Below are 21,342 nucleotides of genomic sequence, written 5' to 3' on the forward strand. Positions count from 1 at the left end.
AATGAAATATAGTGAATGTTACATTTTAGAACTAAGTCAATATACAAACTGCAGGAATTCTTACGTATGGATTAGTGGGCTATTTGGGTCTGACATTACTCTGTAAAACATTAAAGCTCAAAATGAGGCAAGGGTGGTAATGAATGCAAAAGACAGCAAAGCAATTTTCTTTAACTCCATTGGGTATAAAAAGAAAATTGAAGAAGGACCACAATAAAGGGTAAATGGAATGATACAATTCAATGAGAAAACAAGTTATTATTGTTATTGTTATTAATATATTGCCTCCTTATACATAAGACCAAGAATGAAAAGGATAAAATGAATAGTCCCTGTTCTTGTGCAGTTTCCATCATACCAAAAGATACAACATATAAACTGATAAATACATATGAGACATTTTCATTTGGGAGAGACTAACAATTGTGGGGAGTAGATGGGACATTCTAAAAGAGTTGGGGTCTGAGGAAAGTAGTACAGAATTAACGGATTCAAAGCCATTGAAGTGAGAAAGGCTTACACTGGAGTCATAGCAGATAGCTATGCAGTCATGAAGGCATAAGACAAGAGGTTTTTTATGTTTGGGGCACAGGAAGTGGACTAGGTTGCTGAAATGTAGAGTGTCCAAAAGTCAGAGACAATTTGTGAAAGGTCTTATATTAAGCTGAAGAGTCTATATACATCCTAGGGAGAAGAGGGTACCACCAAAGATTCTTGAGCAGGGGACTGATATTGTTGTGAGGAATATTTAGGTATTAGTTTATATATAGTTAATGTGGACCTAGCAGGAAGGGCTGGAGAATTCCACATGGAATGGGGAAGCAGGAAGTGGCTTGTGCCTGAGACTCTGTGGGGGTTGGGACCAAAACTGTTGCTGACCCTGGGAGATCTCAGAGCTAGGGGAGTTGTATCCAGATTCCCTGGGATCCTGGAGAGTGGTGAAGGCTCACAGCAGAGGACATCAGACCTGCAGAGCAGCACCTAGTAGGGAGTGGTTTGTGATCTGATGGACAGCATTGCAAACTTTCCCTCCCTACCTGGATACCTTGGATCATCTGTTCTGGTGGAGTTGATTCCTGGCATCCTGAAACCATCCCTGGATTAGCCATGAGATCCCAAGTAAAGCCATTCTCAGGTCCTCAGCTAAGCTGACCAAACCTGGCTGGAACCAGGTTGGGAGGAACTTTCCTCTTGTGACTCCAGTACTGCTTTCTTTGGGTCCTGTCTTGCTTAGATCTTAGAAGAGTGTAGTTAAGTCCCTTTCCCTTGACCCCGTGGTTTGCCCATAGTCTGTTAGTGTAGAAAAACCCTATTCCCATCCTTTACCTTAGTTTGTCCCTGATTAAAATGTGTTATTAAACTCTTACCTTTACTTATTTATTTTTATTTTTATTTAAAGGGAAGAAAGTAGAATCTTTGGACAATAGGTTAATGTGCTTAGCTTTGAGTCTTGACAAAAAGTCTTGAGTGTAGTTTTTTAAATTAAACTTTTTTTTTCAGTTAGCAAAAATCTGTTTTTGCTCCTTCCCTCTTTTTTTCTCCCTCCAATTAATTGAGAAAAAAAGAAAACCAAGAATGTTATAAACAGGTATAGTCAAGCAAAATAATTTTCCACATCAGTCAAGGAAAAAAAAATATCCATCACCTCTCTAAGTTCTTCATCTATCAGAGGAAGGGGGGATTAAGAGGAATAAGTATTTATTAAACACTTAATATGTGCCAGACACTGTGCCAAGCACTTTACAGCTTCACAACTCCTCTATGAAGTACAAGCTATTATCCCCATTTTACAGATGGGGAACTGAGGCAGGCAGGTTAAGTAACTTGCCCAAGGTCACAAGGCTAGTAAATGTCTTGAAGCCAAATTTGAAATTGGGTCTTCCTGACACTATGTACAGTTCTCCATTAACTGAAATCTCTCCTTCTTTTAAAGAACAATAGTATTCCATTACATTTATATGCCAATACTTGTTCAATAATTCAGTAATTCTCCAATTGGTGGGGACTCCCTCTCCCAATTTCCAATTCTTTGCTCTCAATTAAAAAAAATCTTTAGTTCATTTTGCTTAGGATTACTCTCTTAATCTACCTTCTCTTTCATTCTTTTCCCTTTTCTCCTTTCCTTATTCTCTTGTTGAGTAAAATGTAAATCTGTACCCACTTGTGTGTGTGTGTGTGTGTTCAGATGATAGTGAGGTACAAGTTCCTTCCTTCCCACCCTTTCTCACCCTTGTTTGTATAGTCTACTTACTTACTGTATACCTCAATTATATATCCTTCCTCTCCTTGCCTCCTCTCTTTCTATATTCTTCTTCCTCTTCCTTTCCATTCTTTTTTTAATCATAAAGACTGAAAAGAACCATGCTCGGACCTTTTATTGAGTTAAGACTCCCTGTAGGGCTGCTATGGACAATGAGAGGGTTCTGAGGAGACATGCAAATCATTTCCCACTTATTACAAGGTAAGCAGTTTTTCTTTGTTTGGTCTCTTCTGATCCACTCATTTTCCCCTTTTTATGTTCCTTTTGATTGCTGTTTGCACTTCAAAGCTTTTATGCAGTTCTGTCTTTTCATCAGGAATGCTTGAACATTCTTTTTCACTAAACCTCCATTTTTTTCACTTTGTAGGTTTATACTTAGTATTCTGGGTAAGCTATGAACCTAAATCTTCTGCCTTCTGGATATCATATTTCCAAATCTCTGCCCTTTTATAGTAGTGGCTACTAAATAGTGTGTGATACTGACTAGCTCTTCAATACTTAAATTCTTTCTGGTTCTTTTATTATTATCTTTTTTAATCTCATTTGAGAACTCTGGATTTCGTTGATAAAAGTTCCTGGGAATTTTCATGTTGGCATTTCTTTTTGGAAGTGACTGAATTCTTTCTACTTTTACATTGCCCTCTTTTTGAAAACACCTGAGCAGTTCTAGGTTTTCTTGAAATGCAACATGTGGGGTATTTCTTTTAGTCATGGTTTTTAGGTAGGCCAGTAATTTTTTTTTAAAACCCTTACTTTCTGTCTTTGAATCAATATAGCATGTTGATTCCAAGGTACAAGAATGACAAAAGCTAAGCAATAGGGGTTAAGTGAATTTCCCAGGGGCACACAGCTAGAAAGTAGCTGAGGTAGAATTTGAACCCAGGATCTCTCATCTGTAGGCCTAGCTGTCAATCCACTTCAGAACCAGCTGTTCTGAAGTCAATGATTTTTAGATAATCTCTCCTCAATATGTTTTCCAGTTTGGTTGTTTTTTATTATGGGATACCTTATTTATTTTATTCTACCTTTTTTGGTCTCTTGACTTTGTTTTAATATTTCTTGTTGTTTCATGTCAGTAGTTTCTATTTGGTCTATGTTAATTTTCAGTGGTTTGTTGCTTGGGCAAGGTTTTATACTGCTCTACATGTCAAGCGGTTCATTCTCTTTCCAATTCTTTCTAACACAGCTTTTCTCTTCTAATTTTTTACTCTATTGCTCTCAATTTATTTATGAAAAGCTATAACTCTTAAAAAAAAAAACAACAAATGACCCATGACTTCTTCCTTCAACTCTTATAGGAATTCTATCTGAATGCTTGCCCAAGTTGTGTTTTCTTTTGGGACTTTATATGTAGATGCTCTGGTGTCATTCTTTCCTGGGTTTGTGCCTTTAGCATCATCAGAGGAAACAATTTTTTATCTGCTTATTCTTCTAATTAGTTTTCTTACTTAAGACTTGTTATGGCTGGGCTATGTATACTACTAGAGAAAATATCTTGGGTGGTCCTGTTTCTTTTTTATTGGCTCGCTGTATGTTAAGCTATTTCAGGATCTCAGGGACAATTCAAGTTGGGGAGCTATAAGCTATAAAGCTATTCAGTTTTCAGCTATAAGCTATAAAGTTCCCAAAGTAGTCTGACACAGAGCAAAGTCTAATCTTTGCCATCAGGCTCTGAGCTTTGCAAACTCTTGACCTGAGTTTGGGCCTGAGTATTATATCTCTGGGTTTATCCAATTGAAATTTCAGTAGACTGCTACTAGACTCAAATACTATCAGCCCAGAAAGGTCTTCCCTTTCAAAGCAACACACTTGTAGAATCCCTTTTGTTCTGAAATTCCTGGCCTGGTTATTCTACTGTTGCCTTCAGACGAGGCTAGAAGATGGAACTGAGAATCCATTCTACCCCTGGAGTTTGAGCCACACAGATGCTCCTTCCTTCTAGGCTTATTCTATGTTTAGTACAAGGTCATTCCCACTCATAAAGTCCCCATCTCAGTCCACCCTGGACTTGTAATCTGGAACTGGATAATAAGTGACAGAACTCTCTGGTGTATCTGTTCCTGCACTCTGCAAAAGTATAAACCTTTTTGTGCTAAATATGGGATCTCTTCTTGTCCTGGTGTACAGTATCTCCCTACACTAGCATTCTTTATATTGCCTTTCCTGACTAAACATTTCCTGTATCAATATTTAAAGATGTCTCCTTTATGCTGACCTGAGTGGTGACAATAATTCATTGTAATTTTTTTTCTTAGATTTCTTAAGATTTTCCTAGATTTCTCAATCATTACTCAACCTGATATGCTTTCTAGACTAATTCTTCTTTCCATCTTGGCTCTGCTTCAGGGATGTTGTTATTTAATAGGCTGGCTTAAGAGCATCTTTGAAGAGAGAGAATAATTTCTAGGATCCAAGATGGCTTCATCCAGATACGTCATGGCTGGCTAAATTACTTTGCTTTTTAATGGAGTACATAGGTTAGAAAAGAGAATACTAGTAAGAGGACTTGGGGTCAAGATGGCAACTTAGATGCAGCAAAAGTCCAGACCTCTGTGAAAACCCTTCCACATCAATCAAAAACAAAGTGCTTTGAGGGGACAGAAAACCAAATCTAAAAACAGGACAGAAATGGGGGATCCTCCTGTTGAATTCAACTTAAAAGGTTTGCCAAAAAAAGCGCCAGAATTTTTGAATCCTCTGATTTAAGAAAAAGGAAGAAGGAAGGTCCCAGGATTCCTCCCCCACCTACTGTTCTGAGTCTCCAGAGGTTAAGGGAATCTGGGGGCAAGGGATCTAGACAGGAGGGAGTGCCTTGCTGGCACAGCTGTGCCAGGCTCAGGGTGCTGACCACAGTCGGCAGGGAAGAAGCTGGAGGAGAAGCATGGAGAGAGCAGCCTAAAACTCTCCATCTTGCCCCCACTCCCGTTTTCTGGATGTTTTAGCTTTAGCTATGACATTCCTGGGTATTATCAATTGGGAAAAATTGAGGAAATTATTAAACACCTCATTGACAAAGCTATAGACCAGGAAAATATATCCAGGAGAGACAATTTAAGAATTATTGGACTACTAGAAGATCATGACAAAAGAAAAAGCCTGGACATCATTCTACAGGAAATTAACCAAGAAAACTGCCCCCAACATTTTTGAACAAGAGGGAAAAGCAGTTATTAAAGGAATCTACAGATCACCTCCTGCATTTCATTCCCAATTGACAATACCAAGGAATGTCACAGCCAAATTCAAGAACTACCAGACCAAGGAAAAAATATTACAAGCTGCTAAGAAGAAGTAATTCTGATAATATGGAACCAGTTAGGATAATACAGGATCTGGCTGCATCCACACTGAAGGACTGGAAGTCATGGTATATGATATTCAGGAAAGCAAGGGAACTGGATCTACAAGCAAGAATCAACTACCCAGCAAAACTGATGATATTCTTGCAGGGGAAAATATGATCATTTAATAAAATAGAAGACTTCCAAGACTCATAAAGAAAAGACTGGACTTAAACAGAAAATCTGATGCTCAAACACAGAACTCAAGAAAATCACCAAAAAGTAATTAAGAAAGAGAAAAAAACCCAAAACATTTTTAAGCAACCCAATAAGTTCAAACAATTTGTATTTCTATAAGAAAAGATGATATTGGTAACCCTTAAAATTGCTATTATTATCAGGGTAGCTAGAAGTATACTTAGACAAAACAATGTCAAATTGTATAGGGTGAAATGTCAAAATATACATATTTTGTCAGATGTTTACATATATATATGACACTAGGGGTAAAAAAAGAGGCTAATACCAACAGAAATGGGAAAAGAGACAAAATAGGGTAAATTTTGTTATATTGAATCTCTTCGAGCTAGGAGTTCACTCTGTGATTGACAAGTGGATCAGTTGGATGTCGGAATGTTCCCAGAGAGGCATGTGGACACAGGGGAGGGCAGTTGGTAGCCCTGGCAGAGGTTCTTGGTTTGTTACCTGTCCCTGAGACCGGGGAGGAGTGGATCCTGGTCTTTGGGGAATTGAGATTTGCAAACTCTACCCTGCAAGCTCCTCCTGTGGTTCCTGTACCATCAACAACCTGTACCAGACCACCATCTCTGATTCTACTCTCCCTAGATATTAGGAAGTCAATCATCTTAGTCATCTAGGTTTCCCAGGGCCTGGGAGGGATCCGAGAAGTGGGCAGGAGAAGAAGAAGAGGGTGGCAAAAGGGTGGCTATCTCAACTGGTTAGGCTTAACATCTACTGAAGAAGAAGCTGAAAGATTATACAGCGGTTTACCTGCTCCGGTGTGGCCCTGGCCAGGCTGTACCAGAGAGAAGCTATCATCTTGATTCCTTCATTTGCCTGCAGTTAGAGATTCATTATTATCAATTTTAAATTAGGGTTTCCCAATACCTCTATGTACTACTATTATCCTTCTTTGTCAAATACATTCAAAGTTTTAAAGCACCTTCCTGAATTGGTTATTCAAAGCTTATTTGGGAAGGGAGTCATGCAGTCAAATTACAAAGTTACCAAGCTGAAGAGCCCAATAAATAATATCAATTAACCCCAGGTGGGTCCTGAAGGGATATCCTCCATTGACCTAAAGGATCCTGCCTGGGCAACTGTAAAAAGAGAGAGGTGTCATCCTACCCTCTCTCTATACTCCATCTACATCTACATCTAGTAGAGGAGTATCAGAGTGGGGGGTCCCCTTTTATTATAACAATTTATATTTCATAAAGAAGTGCATGGTAGAGAGGGGGGAAGAAGACCAATACAATGGAAAGGTGAAAGAGGATGGCAACAGGTAATAATTATTATGTGCATTGAAATTGACTTAAAGAGGGAAGAACAATCTGATCCATTGGGGCAGAGAATTGATTTGTGCCCTATAGAGAAATAGAAGGGTAATAAATGAACTGGTGAGGAGGGAAGCAATACAAAAAAGGGAGAGGTTGAAGGGTAGTTTAAAAGGTAGTATAGTAAGAGGGGAATCAATAAGAGGGAAGGTTCTGGGAAAGGGGAAACTGATTAAAAGCAAAAAGTTGGACAGGAGGGTAAGGGATAAGAGAAAAGGCAGAACCTAAGGAAGAAATCAAAATAGAGGGAAATAAACAGTAATCATAACTATGAATGTGAATGAGATGAACTCACGAATATAAAGGAAGCAGGATAGCAGAATGGATTAAAAACCAGAATCCTACCACATGTTGTCTATAAGAAACACACTTGAAGCAGGTAGACCTACACAGGGTAAAAGTAAGAGAGTGAAGCAGAATTTACTGGGTTGTAACTGATACAAAGAAGGCAGGAGTAGCAATTATGAACTCAGACAAAGCTAAAGCAAAATAGATCTCACAAAAAGAGATAAGGAAGGTAATTACAACTTGATAAAAGGCAGTATACAGAACAAAGAAATATCAATCCTCAACATATATACACCAAATTGTACAATAATCAGATTTTGAAAGGAGAAACTAAAGGAGTTTAAGTAGGAAAGAGACAGTAAAACCATACTAGTGGGGGACCTTAAACTTTCTTCTATTAGAACTAGATAAATAGAACCAAAAAATAATTAAGAAGCAAGGGAAGTTAATGAAATATTTGAAAAATTAGAGCTAATAGATATATGGAGAAAAATGAATAGGGATAAAAAGGAAAATAGGGATAAGAAGTACATGGAACATATGCAAAGATTGACCATGTACTAGGTCATAAAACCATTGCAAAAAAATGTAGGAAAGCAGAAATAATAAATGTGATTTTTTCAGACCATAATGCAATAAAAATCATAAACAGTAAGGGTTTATGGAAAGACAGATTTAAAACTAATTGGAAATTAAATAATCTAATTCTTCAAAACTGGTTGGTCAAAGAAACAATTACTGATTTAACTAAAGAGAATAACAATGAGGAAACAACATATTAAAATCTATGGGATGCAGCCAAAGCAGTACTCAGGGGAAATTTATATCCCTCAGTGCATATATCAAAAAATTAGACAAAAGAGGTCAATGAATTGGGCATGCAACTTAAAAAACTAGAAAGAAAACAAATAAAAAATCCCCAAATAAACACTAAATTGTGTGATATTGGAAATTTGGGGGTCTTAATATTGAGGTCTCTGGTATAAACTTCCTTTGGAAGTTTAGGGGACTTGAAAACTACATTTCCCATGATTCCTCTTGTGTAAAACAGGTGGGTAGGAAGTGTGATTAAGTAGACAGAGATATAAAGTCTCAGAACTTGATTGGGACACTCTCTTTCCTAGGAAGCAGCCAAGGGGAAGGTATGGCGAGCCATTTGAATTAGATCTTAGCAGGCATGTGGTTTTCTTAATTATCAATACAGATTACAATAAAACCTTAATATTTTTAAATATCCCTTTCTATATCAATTTTATTTGTTAACAGTTAGAAATCATAAAAATGAAAGGAGAAATTAATAAAAAGGAAAGCAAAAGAACTATTGAACTAATAAATAAAACTAGGAGCTGGTACTAGTTAATCTAATAAAAAAAAGAAAAAGAAAACCAAATTAGCAGTATCAAAGTTGAAAAAGGGACCTCACCTCCAATGAAGAGGAAATTAAGGTAATTATTAAGAACTAATTCACCAATTACATGGTAATAAATATGACAATCTAGGTAAAATATATGAATATTTACAAAAATATAAATTGCCAAGATTAACAGAAGAGGAAATAGAATACTTAAACAATCCCATCTCAGAGAAAGAAATGGAACAAGCCATCAAGGAACTCACTAAGAAAACACCCCAGGGCCTGATGGATTCACAAGTGAATTCTATCAAACATTTAAAGAACAACCAATCCCAATACTATACAAACTATCTCACAAATTAAGCAAAGGAGTTTTACCAAATTTCGTTCATGACACAAATATGGTACTAATTCCAAAGCTAGGCAGACTAAAAACAGAGAAAGAAAACTACAGATGAATCTCCTTAAAGAACATAAATGCAAAAATCTGAAATAGAATACTAGTAAATAGATTCCAGCAAGTTATCATGAGAGTTATTCACTATGATAAGGTGGAATTTATACCAGGAATTCAAGGATGGTTTAATATTAGGAAAACTATCGACATAATTGACCATAACAACAACCAAACCAACAGAAATCACATGATTATCTCAATAGATGCAGAAAAAGCCTTTGACAAAATACAACACTCTTTCCTATTGAAAACACCAGAAAGTATGGGAATAGATGGGCCTTTCCTAAAAATAAACAGTATATACTTTAAATCATCAGGAAGCAACATCTGCAATGGAGATAAGTTAGAAGTCTTTCCAATAAGATGAGGAGTGAGGTAAGGCTACCCATTATCACCTCTATTATTTAACATTGTACTAGACAAGCTAGCAGTAGCGATTAGAGAAGAAAAAGGAATTGAAGGGATTAAAGTAGGCAATGAGAAGACTAAACTCTCACTCTTTGTAGATGATGATGATCTATTTAAAGAATCCTTGAGAATCAACTAAAAAGCTGATGGAAATAATCAACAACTTTAGCAAAGTTGCAGGACACAAAATAAAGTCATATAAATCATTAGCATTTCTATATATTTCCAAAACAATTCAGCAGCAAGAGTTAGAAAGAGAAATTCCACTTAAATCACCCTAGATAATATAAAATATTTAGGAATTGATTTACAAAGACAAACACAGGAACTATATGAACTACAAAACATTTCACACAATTAAAACTAGATCTAAATAATTGGAAAAATATTCATTGCTCATGGGTCGGATGAGTAATATAGTAAAAATGACAATCCTGCCCAAATTAACTTACTTATTCAGCACCATACCTATCAAACTACCAAGAAACTTCATATTGAATTAGAAAAAATTATAACAAAATTTATTTGGAAGAATAAAAGATCAAGAATATCAAGGGAACTAATGAAAAAAAAAACTATGAATGATGGGGCCTAACGGTATTAGATCTTAAACTGTATTATAAGGCAGTGGTCATCAAAACAATATGGTAATGACTGAGAAACCGAAGGGAGGGTCAATGGAATAGACTTGGGGTAAATGACCTCAGCAAGATAGTGTACAATAAACCCAAAGATCCCAGCTTTGGGACAAAACCCCATTATTTGACAAAAACTGATGGGAAAATTGGAAAACAGTGTGGGAGAAATTAGGTTTAGAGTTAGACCAACATCTCACACCTTACACCAAGATAAATTCAGAATGGGTGAATGATTTAAATATAAAGGAAACTATAAGTAAATTAGGTGAACATTGAATAGTATACCTGTCAGATATATGGGAAAAGAAAGATTTTAAGATCAAGCAAGAAATAGAGAACATTACAAAATGTAAAACGAATAATTTTGATTATACTAAATTAAAAAGGTTTTATACAAACAAAACCAATACAACAAAAATTAGAAGGGAAGCACAAATTGGAAAAAAATCTTTATAGCAAAAACCTCTGACGAAGGTCTAATTATTCAAACTTACAAGGAGATAAACCAATTGTACAAAAAATCAAGCCATCCTCCAATTGATAAATGGGCAAGGGACATGAATAGGCAGTTTTCAAATAAAGACATAAAAATTATCAATAAGCACATGAAAATGTGTTCTAAATCTCTTATAATTAGAGAAATGCAAATCAAAACAACTCTTAGGTACCACCTCACACCTAGCTGATTGGCCAATAAAACAGCAAAAGAAAGTAATAAATGTTGGACAGGATGTGACAAAATTGAGACACTAATGCATTGCTGGTAGAGTTATGAATTGGTCCAACCATTCTGGAAGGCAATCTGGAACCATGCACAAATGGCTTTAAAAGACTGTGTTCACTTTGATACAGCCATATCACTGCTGAGTTTGTATCCCAAAGAGATAAAAGGGAAAAATACACGCACGAAAATATTTATAGCCGCATTCTTTGTTGTGGCAAAAAATTGGAAAATGAGGGGATGCCCTTCAACTGGGGAATGGTTGAACAAATTTTGTGATCTGTTAGTAATGGAATACTATTGTGGTAAAAGGAATAATGAAGTAGAGGAATTCCATGTGAAGTGGAATGACCTCCAGGAATTGATGCAGAGTGAAAGGCGCAGATCTAGGAGAACATTATACACAGAGACGGATACACTGTGGCACAATCGAATGTAATGGACTTCTCTACTAGCAGCAATACAATGACCCAGGACAATTCATATCCAGAGAAAGAACTGTGGGAGTAGAAACGCAGAAGAGAAACAACTGCTTGATCACATGGTTTGATGGGGATATGATTGAGGATATAGACTCTAAATGATCACTCTAGTGCAAATATTAATAATATGGAAATAGGTCTTGATCAATGACACATGTAGAACCCAGTGGAACTGCTCATTAGCTATGGGAGGGGGGGTTAGAGGAAGGGAGGGAAAGAACATGATTCATGAAACCATGGGAAAATACCCTAAATTAATTAAATAAATAAACTAAAAAAGAAGAAAAAAGTCCTAGTAAGTCATTGTTTTCAAGCTCAGAACAGCTTAGAAAGACAAAAAAAAAAAAAAAAAGAAGTCTTCAAATACTGGATTGAATAACACCATGGCTCATAGTTATGGCAGAAATGGCACCAACTATGGATCTGAGAGATAACAATTGCAGCAGGCATGCCCAATGCACTGGAATATTAAAGGGAATGAACATCTAGTCAGAAAGAGATTTCAGATGACCCTTGTGCTTGCACTGATATAGGATTGAATGCCATTTAAGAATCATTAGACTACCTGAAAGCCAAGATAAAAAAAAAAATCTTGGGCATCATAATACAAGAAATTACCAAAGAAAACTGGCCAGATATTCTCAAACAAGAAAATAAAATAGAAATGGAAAGAATCTACACACCTCCAGAAAGAAATGCTCAAATGGCAACTTCCAGGACTATAATAGCTAAATTCAATAGTCCCCAGGCCAAGGAGAAAATACTGAAAACAGTCAGAAAGAAACAATTCAAATACTATGGAATTAAAATCAGGCTCACACAGGATTTAGTGGCTTCTGCATTAAAGAATCAGAAGGCACAAAATATGAAAATGAGGACAGCAAAAGATCTAGGTTTACAACCCAGAGTCACCTATACAGCAAAACTGAGTATATTCTTTCAGGGTTAAAAATGGACATTCAATAAGATAGATTTCCAAGCATTCCTGAGGAATAACTCATGCCTAAACAAAAAAATTGAAGTCTAAACATGAGACCCAAGAGAAACTTTAAAAAGGTAAATAAGAAAGAGAAAATTTAAGGGACTTGTTAAGGTCAAAATATTTGTATTTCTACACAGAAAGAGGATATCTGTAATTCTCAAACATTCTTAGTAGTAGAGCAGATAGAAGGAATATACTTAGAAAGAGTGTGGGGGAAGTAATCTGATGATGATATGATATGTTAAAAAAAAAATCTCAACTAAAATCCAACTTTCTGCAAGAAAAAAAAAAAGAAAAGAGGGGAATGGTATAAATACAACATGCCTGTAATTCAATAAGACACATCAAAAAATCTTTCATGCTATTCTTATGGTCAAAATGTTATGAATTAGTAAGAGTGTAATTGGGCAGATTCAGAACCATTTGAATGACCAGATTTAAAAAGTTGTCTTTCTCTGGGGGGAATGACTTCTACAATTTGTACTTGACACTGGGTTTTTACATTTTTATCACTGATAACCATGAAGCTATAAATAATTTGCTTATCAATTTTACAGATACCTAACATTTTAGCTAACATAACAAACATTTTAGATGACAGAAGCAGGATCCAAAAAGCATTTTAGGCAGCACATATAGGAAGAGTGCTGGATCTGGAGTCAAAGAATCTAGGTTCAAATGCTACTTCAATCAAACTCAGTTTACTCATGAAGGGGTAGAACTAGATGACTGATAATGTCCCTTCCAGTGCTAATTCCTACTAATAAGGGGTCAATTTAATAGTGATTAATCTGAAGTCTTGCATTTGGTTTCAAAGAATAAAATGCAAAAGAAAATAATAGGTTAGAAACAATTAGATAAAAGTTTGTATGACAAAGTCTGTTGGTTTTGGTGGAATGTAAGTCAACAATAAGATATGGGAGCCAAAAAATCTAATGCAATCTTAGGCTCCATTGAGAGACCCAGTATCAGGAGTGAAGAAGGTGACCAAAAAAGAATGGTGAAAGGGCCTTGAAATCATGGCAGACAAGGATTAGTTGAAGGAACTGGGGATTTATTCCCTGGAAAAGAGAAGAATAAGGGAAGAAGAGGTAAGGGAAAGGGAAGAGGTGCATTTATATAACACCTACTATGTCAGTCACTGGGCTAGGCAGAAGGAGTTCTCAGTATGAAGTATTCACAGAGCTATCATGTGAAAGAGGGATTGGTTTGTTCTGCTTGTTTCTGAGAACCATACTAAGAGAAACGGTAGTAGTTAAAGAAAAGCAGATTCAGAATTGATAAATGGAGACAAAAATTCTGTTCAGAACAGTCTCAAGGTGACATGGGCTGCTTGAAAGGGTATGGGTTTACCTTCTCTGGTGATCTCAAGCTGATGCTTGGATACTGGCTTCTCAGGGGCAATCTAAGAGGTTTGGCTGTTTGGAAGGGTTAGATTCTACTAGGTAATCTCTGGGGTCCTTTTCAACCCACATTCTCTGAATTCTGACTTTTTGTTTCTTTTAGTCACTAAAATGTTTTTAGCCCTCTTACTCTAATTGTTTCTTACCTGTTCACTAATGATAGTAAATGTTAAATAAAAAAAAAAATTTAATGGATCCCAAAATTATTCAGATTGAGTTGAAAAAAATTATTGGACAATTTTCCATTCTTTACTTCACTTTTTGCTATGCAGGCACAAGAAAAATAATAAAATCATAAGTATGCAGTGAAAGTTGTAATACTAATTTTTTTTTCTAGTTGCCCTTTTAGAAAGTCAGTTGAATAGGGGCAGCTGGTTAGCTCAGTGGATTGAGAGTCAGGCCTAGAGACGGGAGGTCCTAGGTTCAAATCCGGCCTTCCCAGCTGTGTGACCCTGGGCAAGTCACTTGACCCCCATTGCCCACCCTTACCACTCTTCCACCAAGGAGCCAATACACAGAAGTTAAGGGTTTAAAAAAAAAAAGAAAGTGAGTTAAATAGAAATAAAGATGAAAGATCAGATTCAGAGTGAGAAAGGATCCCATTTAGTCATCCCATCATTTTACCAATAAGGGAATTGATGCCTAGGGAAGTTAAATGATTGCTCAAGGCCACACAATTTATAAGCACAAGAGGCCCAGCTTGAACGCAAGATCTGACTACAAAGCCAGTGTTCTTATCAATGACTAAAGTCAATTTATATTGCATTTGTAATGTTTAAAGTGTGAGATAGATGCACAAATGTAGGAAATGTTAGCATATCCTTGTACTGTTTTACAAATCTTTCATACCGCTATCATGTTCCTTTTCAAAAACAAACAAAAAATAGATTGAAAAGAATCCAGACACTACAATTTATCACTTCAAAGAACAATATAACCCTCCAAAAATGAAAAGTGAAAAATCCATTAATGGGGGAATCATTTCTTGTTAAATTATCATGGAGAAAAGTTTAAATTTTTTAAGGATAGGAATGCATTCACTTAGGTTTTCTTGTCTCCTAGTTCCATTCTTTCACAGACTGTAGAAGGTGCTCAGCAAATATTTGTTTAACTGAACAAAACTGTAATTTTGTACAGTGCAAAATCTTAATTCCCCAGCATTCTCCAGGACAGTTAGAGAGCAAGCAAAACCAAGAACATTTTCACAGATTAGCAACTGGATGACTTGACTTGAAGCATTTTTATATGACTTTGGAATCTTTCTGACTGGAGGGATCTTTGGGAAATTCAGCAGTATGCAATATAGAATTGCATAATTTGGAAGATGATTTAATTTTTAAATGTTCTTGAATAATTCTTACACATAAAAATTTTGTACCTGTCAACCACATTAAAGATTCAGAACTTACCTGATACAGATGCACTGGCAGATCTTTGCCTATATTTTTACTTTTGCTTTTCCAGAGATATACAAAGGATGACAAGGAGATCAAAAAAATGAGCAAACCTGCTACTGTTCTGTGAAAACAAAAAAAAAAAAAAAGTCCTATTTTAAAATTCTTCTGTGAGTTTTCCTAAACTATTTGCAGAGCACTTCCCATATACAAGGTAATCAAGTTCTCTGCACCTTATATAAATAATGAACCGTTCATTATATGCCATGATCAAGTACTTAAACATAAAAAATACACATGTCTAATGACTGACATCTTGGGAATAGATAGAGGCAATAAAAGAATTAGCTATGATTTCACTAGGGTGAGTTCACCCTATTACCCTATAACCTTTTTTTTTTTTTTTTTTTTTTTTTTAAAGCTCTTACCTTCTTCCTTAGAACTGATAGTAAGTATGGGTTCCAAGGCAAAAGAATGGTAAAGGGCCAGGGAACTAGAGTTAAATAGCTTGCCTAGGATCACACAGCTAGGAAGTGTCTGAGGGCACATTTGAACCCAGGACCTCTTGTCTCCAGGCCTGGCTTTTTAGCCATTCTCACAATAACCTTTTTATGACAAAATTCATGTATGATAATATTTGAGGTATATAGAGATTAAGTTACTTGCCCAGGTTAAAACAAATAGTAAATATCAGAGCTAAGATTTAAATCTAAATCCTACTGACTCATAAGATCATAGATTTAGAGCTGGATGAAACCTCAAAAGTCATTTAGTCCAGCCATCTTAATGAGGAACTAGGGAATGCAGACGTTGAGTGATTTGCCCACGGAGCATGTAGCAGCTCCTTAGACCACAAATCCAGCATTCTTTACTGGAACACTCCAAGACCAGCACCCTATCTGTTATACTACTTGTTATACTACTCTATTTCTTCAGACAGATTTTTTTAAAGAACATTTTTAGAAACCTTGAAAAAAATAAAATTTTTTATTTCTTAGGACTTGGTTAGCTATATTTTTAGAAAGTGATTTCTTTATTAGAACTCCTCCTATAATCTAGTTTCCTCAATTGTATAATGGCAAAAACATACACATAAACACAAATGTAAGTTCATTGAAGGCAGGTAGGGCCTGGCCCTGGCCCTTTCCCCTTCCCCTCCTCCCCCCTCGCCTAGAGTTTGAATAGAGTATGGAGTTTGAACAGTAGATCTTCTTTTGCCTGTGTTATATTAGGCAAGTCATCTCACCTTTGTAGAACTCATCTGAAAAATGATGTATTTAGAGTATGTGGCCTTTCTCAGGTCACTTATAGGCATAGATCAAGGGGGAAAAATAAAAATACCTATGATTCTCCATTTAAACATTTATTAAATAGGTTCATTAAAATATAGATTTAGAGATAGAACAGACTATGGAGGTCATCTAGGCTGATTATATAATTTTACAGATGAGAAAACTAAGGCCCAGAGAAGTCAAATGATTTGTCCAAGGATTACAAAGGTCCTGAGAAGAAGACTTGGGATTTGAATTGTGATCCTTTCTTTTCCTATTAGGTACAAATCATCACATTGCGATCTAGGGATTCAAGGGGAAAAAAAACAAGATAATCTATTTCAAGAAACCAAACTCTTATATGTGAGTTTATTATGATAGAGCACTGGAAAGTTAAGAAGAACTGAAGTGAAATCTATCCTCAGACACTTCCTAGTTCTGAAATCTTGGGCAAGTCACTTAACTTCTATTTGCCTCAGTGTCCTCATCTGTAAATGAAGATAATAATAGCATCTACCTCCCAAGGTTGTAAGGATCAAATGGGATTATAATTGTAAAGCATTTAGAACAGTGCCTGGTACATAGTATGTGCTATGTAAAGGTTAGTTATTACTATTATAATCTGCCCTCAAACACTTACTAGCTATATGACCCTGAGCAGGTCCTTAACCACTGTTTGCCTCAATTTCATCATCTGTAAAATGAGGATCATAATAGCCCCCTACCTCTCAGGATTGTGGTGAGGATAAAATAAGATTAAAATTATAAAGTGCTTAGCATAGTTGCTGGCACATATTAAATGTTATACGAAAGTTAGCTATTATTATCATCATTTACACAATTAAGTATTTTTAAGATAATTTAAGGAAGGAGAAGACTAATAACAAAGTGATTGGGGAAGGTTCAACAGAAGAGATAATATGACCACCAGGATCAAACAAAAAATCCTTTAGATGGCATTCAAAGACCTTTATAACTTTGGCCCCACTGCCGTCTTATCTTTCTAATCTTCTATGCCACTTGTCCATGCCTTCCATTACCACCCTGCGCCCCACATACCACACATTCTCTACAATCTGGTGTCACTGGCCTCTTTGCTGTTTCTTGCATGAGGTATTCCAGCTTCTGCTGTCATTGTCACTGACCATCTTCCATGTCTCAATCCTGCCTCATTTCTGCCTCCTGACATCTTTAAGACTCAGCTCAAATTTCCACCTTCTATAAAAAGTCCTTCCTAGTTTGCCTTAAATTTCTCTCCCATATTTCCTCTATATATTACTTGCTTGTTGTCTTCCATTTTAGACTGTGAGCTCCTAAAGAGAAGGTAATGATTTTTGCCCTTCCTTGTAGCCTCCAGTGCCTGGCACATGGGAGGCACTTAATAAATGGAGTCAATTGTATTGACTAGAGTGACTTGACTGACTGGCTGATCATTAGGATAATTTAGCTTCAATTTATCTTTCCAGCTTCATCTCATTATTCTTATTCCCATACTGACTCCAACCAAACTGGAGTACTAGGTATCTCTTAATTTTGCATTTTCCCCATCCCTATTCCTTTTCTTGAGTCTCTACCTGACTTGGAATGCTTTGAATTCCTTCTCATCCTCTTGTTCTGTTTGCTAGACTCCTCTCATCCTTCCAAGACCGGACCAAATGAGATAACCTCCCCTAAAAAGGCTACTCTGATTCTTAGGCCAGAAGTGACCTCCACTTTCTCAACTTTTGTTTGTACCTCTCAACATTTATCATATTCTCTCTCTCTCTTTTTTTTTTTTAACAGTATAATTATACTGGAGACTGGAGCAGTTTCTTTGCTTAACATTGTATTTACTTCAGGGTCCTACACAGTGTTCTACACAGAGAAAGAACTTGTTAAATATTTATTGAATTAAATGTGACCAAGAATCCCTATAGAAAAACTTATTTCAGGTCAAAGGAGAGTCACAGCAGTTGACAAATTAATTGAAAAGAACATAAAGAAAAATGAAATTGGGAATTTTCAAGTCATTTTTTCATCAGTATTTGTGGGAAATTAAGACAAAAAAACTTGGTGGTGCATTGTTAACTAATCAGGTTAGAGATGAGAATTCTAAATTCTTTAGAATGTCCTGGCACAGGAATAATAGATTGTAAACTTCTTGAGGTCAGGGACTGTCTTTTGTCTTTTTTGTATCTCAGAGCTTAGCAGAGTCTCTGGCACAGAGTAGGCAATTAATAAATGTTTATTAAATCAAATAGGGTAGATGTTAGATACTCTTATTTAAGACCTTTAATTGCAATAGCCCTAAATACTTTTTATATTAATTTATCTTTGTAGTCTTACAAAGAACAGACAGCAGCTAAAAAGGATGGTAGGAAGTATATGAAATCTGATCATACTTCAAAATGAAGAATTGGCCCACAGAGGTACTTGAAAACAAATTTAAAAGGCACATCACCCAAGAACTCAGGAATCAGAGTAGAAAGCCAGTAAAGTTTCAAATAAATATTACAGATCTTTTGTCAAAATAGATTTTTCATATGCTAGTCATAATTTTTGCTTATACCTCCTGCTTCTGACAATATTAGAGTAAATAGGATGGAGAGCTCCTTTTAGCCTATATATAGAATTTCTTCTCACTTCAATATGTTACATCCTGCTTAAGCATTTTTGTACTATTTAAACAGGATTGGCAGGCAGAGAGGAAACTGATATGAGAAAAGCAGCAGGAATTAAAAAAATGTGACAATGAGAATGAAACACCAGAAAGAGGTAATAACAGGACCTGAGTGAAAATAAAAATCATTAATAGCTAGGAAATGGGACAAGGTAGAGAAATGACCAGATAATAATATGCTCCTTAATTTCTCAAATTTTCACATTTCTCAAAATTAATGGCTGATACTCAATCTTTTCAACATTGTAATACTCCAAAGTACCATGTTTCAGATATTTTTATACTTCAATGGATCTCTGACTTTACCTATATGAATATTCTCAGCATCATTTTATAACCAATCCACCCCCTTTCTCATCCTATGTGATCCTAATCCATGTTCTCCCATAGTCTCCCCAGCAGATCTACTGAGTTTCCTACCTGCCTTCCTTGAGGTCTTCTTACATTTTGTATATTCTGAGGAAGTCTTTGGCTATCAATCTGTTATCTGCAGCCCTCATACCACTTGACATGTCTACCTCCTTTTCCAAATTTACATTTCCTGGATGATCTCCTTTCTGACACTTCTGGAGCATGGACTATCTTCAGAAATACACTGCAGCATACTTGTGCCCAGCACATATCTTTCTACTGCCCCACAACCTGTCACCCACAATTTTGACTCCTTAGACACCGTAGTATTCCAATATTTGCAAACTGTAACAATTAAAAATGATAAAGGCTGATATTATTAGGCCTTTATTATATTACATTATTATATAATATTTTTAATTATTACATATTATTAAATATATTAATATCATTTACATAATTAATATATCATATAACATAAGTGATCAATTAATAATTAAAAATAGAATATTAATATTTTAATTACCATGGCCATGTTGGTAAAATATATATAAGACCATGCCTGACTCTTTCAAAATTACTGCCAGTCCGTATCTCCTTCCATCTTGTCTTCCTCATACCAGAGAGAGCCTCAAGCCTGGTTGGCCAATAATACTTAAAGCCGGCTTCACGTTCAAGACCTCATCACATCCAAAACAGGAAACCCATTGCATCATGGAAAATGTAGTCTCAAAGTCCCCCACATGTCCACAGGAAGTTGTCATATATCTACATATCTTGAGGCTTAATCCTTCTAAATAGAACCCCAGTAATTTTAAATAACACAAAACAAAAAAGCATCACCAATAGAACATTAGGTCTAAAAATATGGGCTTCTGCATCTTCTTGGTAATGCTAAGAGAGATATGCAATTTCCCAAATGCAATCTGAGATGTATTATTCTTCTTATTCAATTCTGGGGCCAGATCATTGCATATAAATACTCTTGAGATCATATGGCTTTGTTAGCCCACATGGTAAGTTTCTGCAAACTTATTTTTGCCTCTATTGATCTTGCTGCTTTATAAGACAACACTATTGGTAATGATCTACCCTCCTCCAATGCAGTGTTTTATAAAGAAGTTTGTATTCTAAACTGGCTTTGCCCCTAGCTGCCACATTTTTTTCTCAAAGATTAAATGTGTATTGGTGAAGGTGATTTCTGATTTTTTCCTACTCAGTTTTCCAACCACTCTATATCACTTAAATTTCTGTAGGAAAGAGTGATAAGATCAATAGTTTTACTTTTTTTCCATTTCTTTTTAAAAAATGGTTTAAATAGGTCAGGTCAAAAAATGTTATAAGTTTATATAGAGATGTCTTCTCATTTTCATACTTTCATCTAATTTGATACTGATTTTGACATTTGTTAGAACTATTTAATGATCTAACTAGTGAAACACCATTGTTTTAAGATTCAAGAATTTAATTGGATCTTTTGCTCTACTAGATTTTCTAATGTGAGACATTTCTTGTTTCCTAGCCAATATACAGTAACAATAATAATCTTGCTTACTACTGTGTTAGTTATTATAATTGTGACTATATATAACACCATAAAAATGTCATGTACTCTATTTTCACAATTGTTTTGCAAAGATTCCTTAAACTAAAAAAGACAAGGAATCACAGGTATCACATGTATGCTACAAATTCATCATTTTTATACAACATTCAGAAAAAGAAGAGAGTAATGAAGATGATTACATGTTTGGAGAAGGAAATGTAAAAGGAAATAAAAGACAACTGAATTCAGTTCCTCTTCTGCCCTACCTCC

The 21,342-nt window shown here is 35.7% G+C and overlaps 1 protein-coding gene across 1 annotated transcript in view; it reads right to left on the reverse strand.

The window, feature by feature from the left end:
- The window catches only part of PIGN (phosphatidylinositol glycan anchor biosynthesis class N), a 213,947-nt gene that overhangs the window by 75,121 nt on the left and 117,484 nt on the right, over window positions 1-21,342 (reverse strand). Inside the window, exon 20 of the mRNA XM_044682228.1 lies at window positions 15,261-15,369. Coding sequence (XP_044538163.1) covers window positions 15,261-15,369 — 109 coding nt within the window. The remainder of the gene's footprint in view (window positions 1-15,260; window positions 15,370-21,342) is intronic.

Source organism: Gracilinanus agilis, chromosome 1, assembly GCF_016433145.1.
Source record: "Gracilinanus agilis isolate LMUSP501 chromosome 1, AgileGrace, whole genome shotgun sequence".
Taxonomy (NCBI): Eukaryota; Metazoa; Chordata; class Mammalia; order Didelphimorphia; family Didelphidae; genus Gracilinanus; species Gracilinanus agilis.